Here is a 1,837-nt window from a genome sequence, read left to right as displayed (position 1 = left end):
GAGGACGCACAGGGAGCGGCGTACAGCCGGCAGCCGCGCCTGCGGCCGCCCATCGCGGCGTCTGCACAGAGCTCCCACGCCTAGTTTGCGCCCACCGCACCCAACGCCGCGTGGGTTGGCGTCACGCCACCGCTGCGCATCATCTCCCTGCGGCTCAAGCCGCTCGCGCGCCCCGCGGCCGCGCCCTTGCCTGCCCCGCCTCTGCACACGCACGCAGGCCGCTGGCCGGCCCCGTGCCGCGCGCCGCCTCACCAGGGGCTGGCAGGGCTCGAAGACGACCTCCGCCATCTCATTGGCCTTGAGGGCGTGGGGGGCGTCCAGCTTCTTGCCGCCGGTCTCCTTGCCGACCTTCCAGCTGATCTTGGTGATCTTGCAGGCGGAGCGGCCGCACCGCACAAAGCCTGGGGAAGGGGGAGGGTGAGCGAGGGGGATGTTGCGGCACGGTGCGGCCCGGGCGCGGGAGCGGGAGGGAGGCCGGGAGGGGGAGGGAGGGGGTGTTCTGGCATGGTGCGGGTGCGGGAGTTAGGGAGGTGATGCAGCATCTTGCGCCCGAGCCGCGCTGAGGCCATGGAGGGGCAGCAAATGCTGCGCTCAGCAGGGAACCAACCGCCTTTACCCCAAAGCCGAGGACAACGGCCCCTGCGGCGCACGCCGCCTCGGCGCCTGCCCTTCCCCCCCCCCGCCCGTGCCCCGGGCGGCGGCGCACCGATGGGGCTGTACCCGGCCTTGACCTCCCCGGGGATGTCCAGGGTCTGGATCTGGGCGGTGAAGTCCTTGCAGGGCTTGAGGGTCTGGTCGGACTTGAGGATCATCACGTCGCCGGTGCGGGGCATGTTGCCCTTGTCCAGGCCCTTCGGGGTGGAGCGGTGGGGTCGCAGGGTGGAGGGGGGGCGGAGGTCGGATGCGAGGTGCGACACGGGCGGGGTGCCGAGACATGCAAGGCCGCGACGCTGGCGAAGTGGGTGGAATTGAAGGCTGGGGCGGGTGCGTATGTACAGAAAGGAAGCACGATGCGGGGAACGCCTGTGCCGAAAAGCGGCTCCATACATCCTCCCCTCCCGCCAGGCCAGTCGGCTGCCCCAGGATCACCAGCACCCCGCCCATCCTCGGAACGGCTCCACAGCGCTGCGCCGCGCGCCCTTCGCCGCGCCGCGCCGCGCCACGCCCCGCCCCCACCTTGATGTTCATTCCGACGTTGTCGCCCGGCCCCGCCTTGTCCACGCGCTTGTGGTGCATCTCCACAGTGAACACCTTGCCCACGCAGGGGTTGGCGGTGGTGTGGGTGGGCAGGAAGATCACCTCATCACCAGGCTTGACAACGCCCTGCTCCACGCGGCCGGCCAGCACGTCACCCACACCCTTGATCTTGTAGGCGCCGGAGATGGGCACGCGCAGGGGCGCGTCGGTCTGGCCGGGGCGGGGGGTTTTGGAGGGGTTTGGTGAGGGGCAGTCGTTGGCAGGGTCGAGGCGGTTGGTGCTTTGGGTTGGAGCCAGGACGACGGCAAAGGCGGGACCCCAGGCTGCCTGCCGCGCCGCCCTGGCAGGCGCACTGATTGCGTGGCGACCCCCTGGCTCCACTGCGCATCTGCGCACAGCCAACACCGGTCAGTCCGCAGCTGCAGGCGGCTCCCCGCCCCAAAGACGTGCCGGGACCAAACAGCACGACACCATTCTCAAGTCAAGGAGGGCCTTCGTTCCCGCTCAGGCGCGGCTCCAGCCCCGCCCGCGCCCCCTGTGCCCCCACAGCCACGGCCGGCCCCCACCTTGCGCTCGGGCACGATGACCATGTCGTTGAGGGCGTCCAGCAGGGTGGTGACCTTGACGGTGCGCGCGTCAA

The 1,837-nt window shown here is 70.9% G+C and overlaps 1 protein-coding gene across 1 annotated transcript; it reads right to left on the bottom strand.

Moving 5' to 3' along the window:
- Window positions 1–154: 154 nt before the first annotated feature.
- Window positions 155–1,787, bottom strand: MNEG_9085 (Eukaryotic translation elongation factor 1alpha; the record flags this gene model as incomplete). Its single annotated transcript, XM_014042446.1, has 5 exons — window positions 155–199; window positions 253–401; window positions 707–851; window positions 1,048–1,407; window positions 1,764–1,787. 5 exons carry the CDS (start codon window positions 1,785–1,787, stop codon window positions 155–157), a joined length of 723 nt encoding a protein of 240 aa, XP_013897900.1.
- Between the last annotated feature and the right edge of the window lie 50 nt (window positions 1,788–1,837).

The sequence above is a fragment of the Monoraphidium neglectum genome, assembly GCF_000611645.1.
Source record: "Monoraphidium neglectum strain SAG 48.87 unplaced genomic scaffold scaffold01813, whole genome shotgun sequence".
NCBI lineage: Eukaryota > Viridiplantae > Chlorophyta > Chlorophyceae > Sphaeropleales > Selenastraceae > Monoraphidium > Monoraphidium neglectum.
This window is presented reverse-complemented; position numbering and strand designations above follow the sequence as displayed.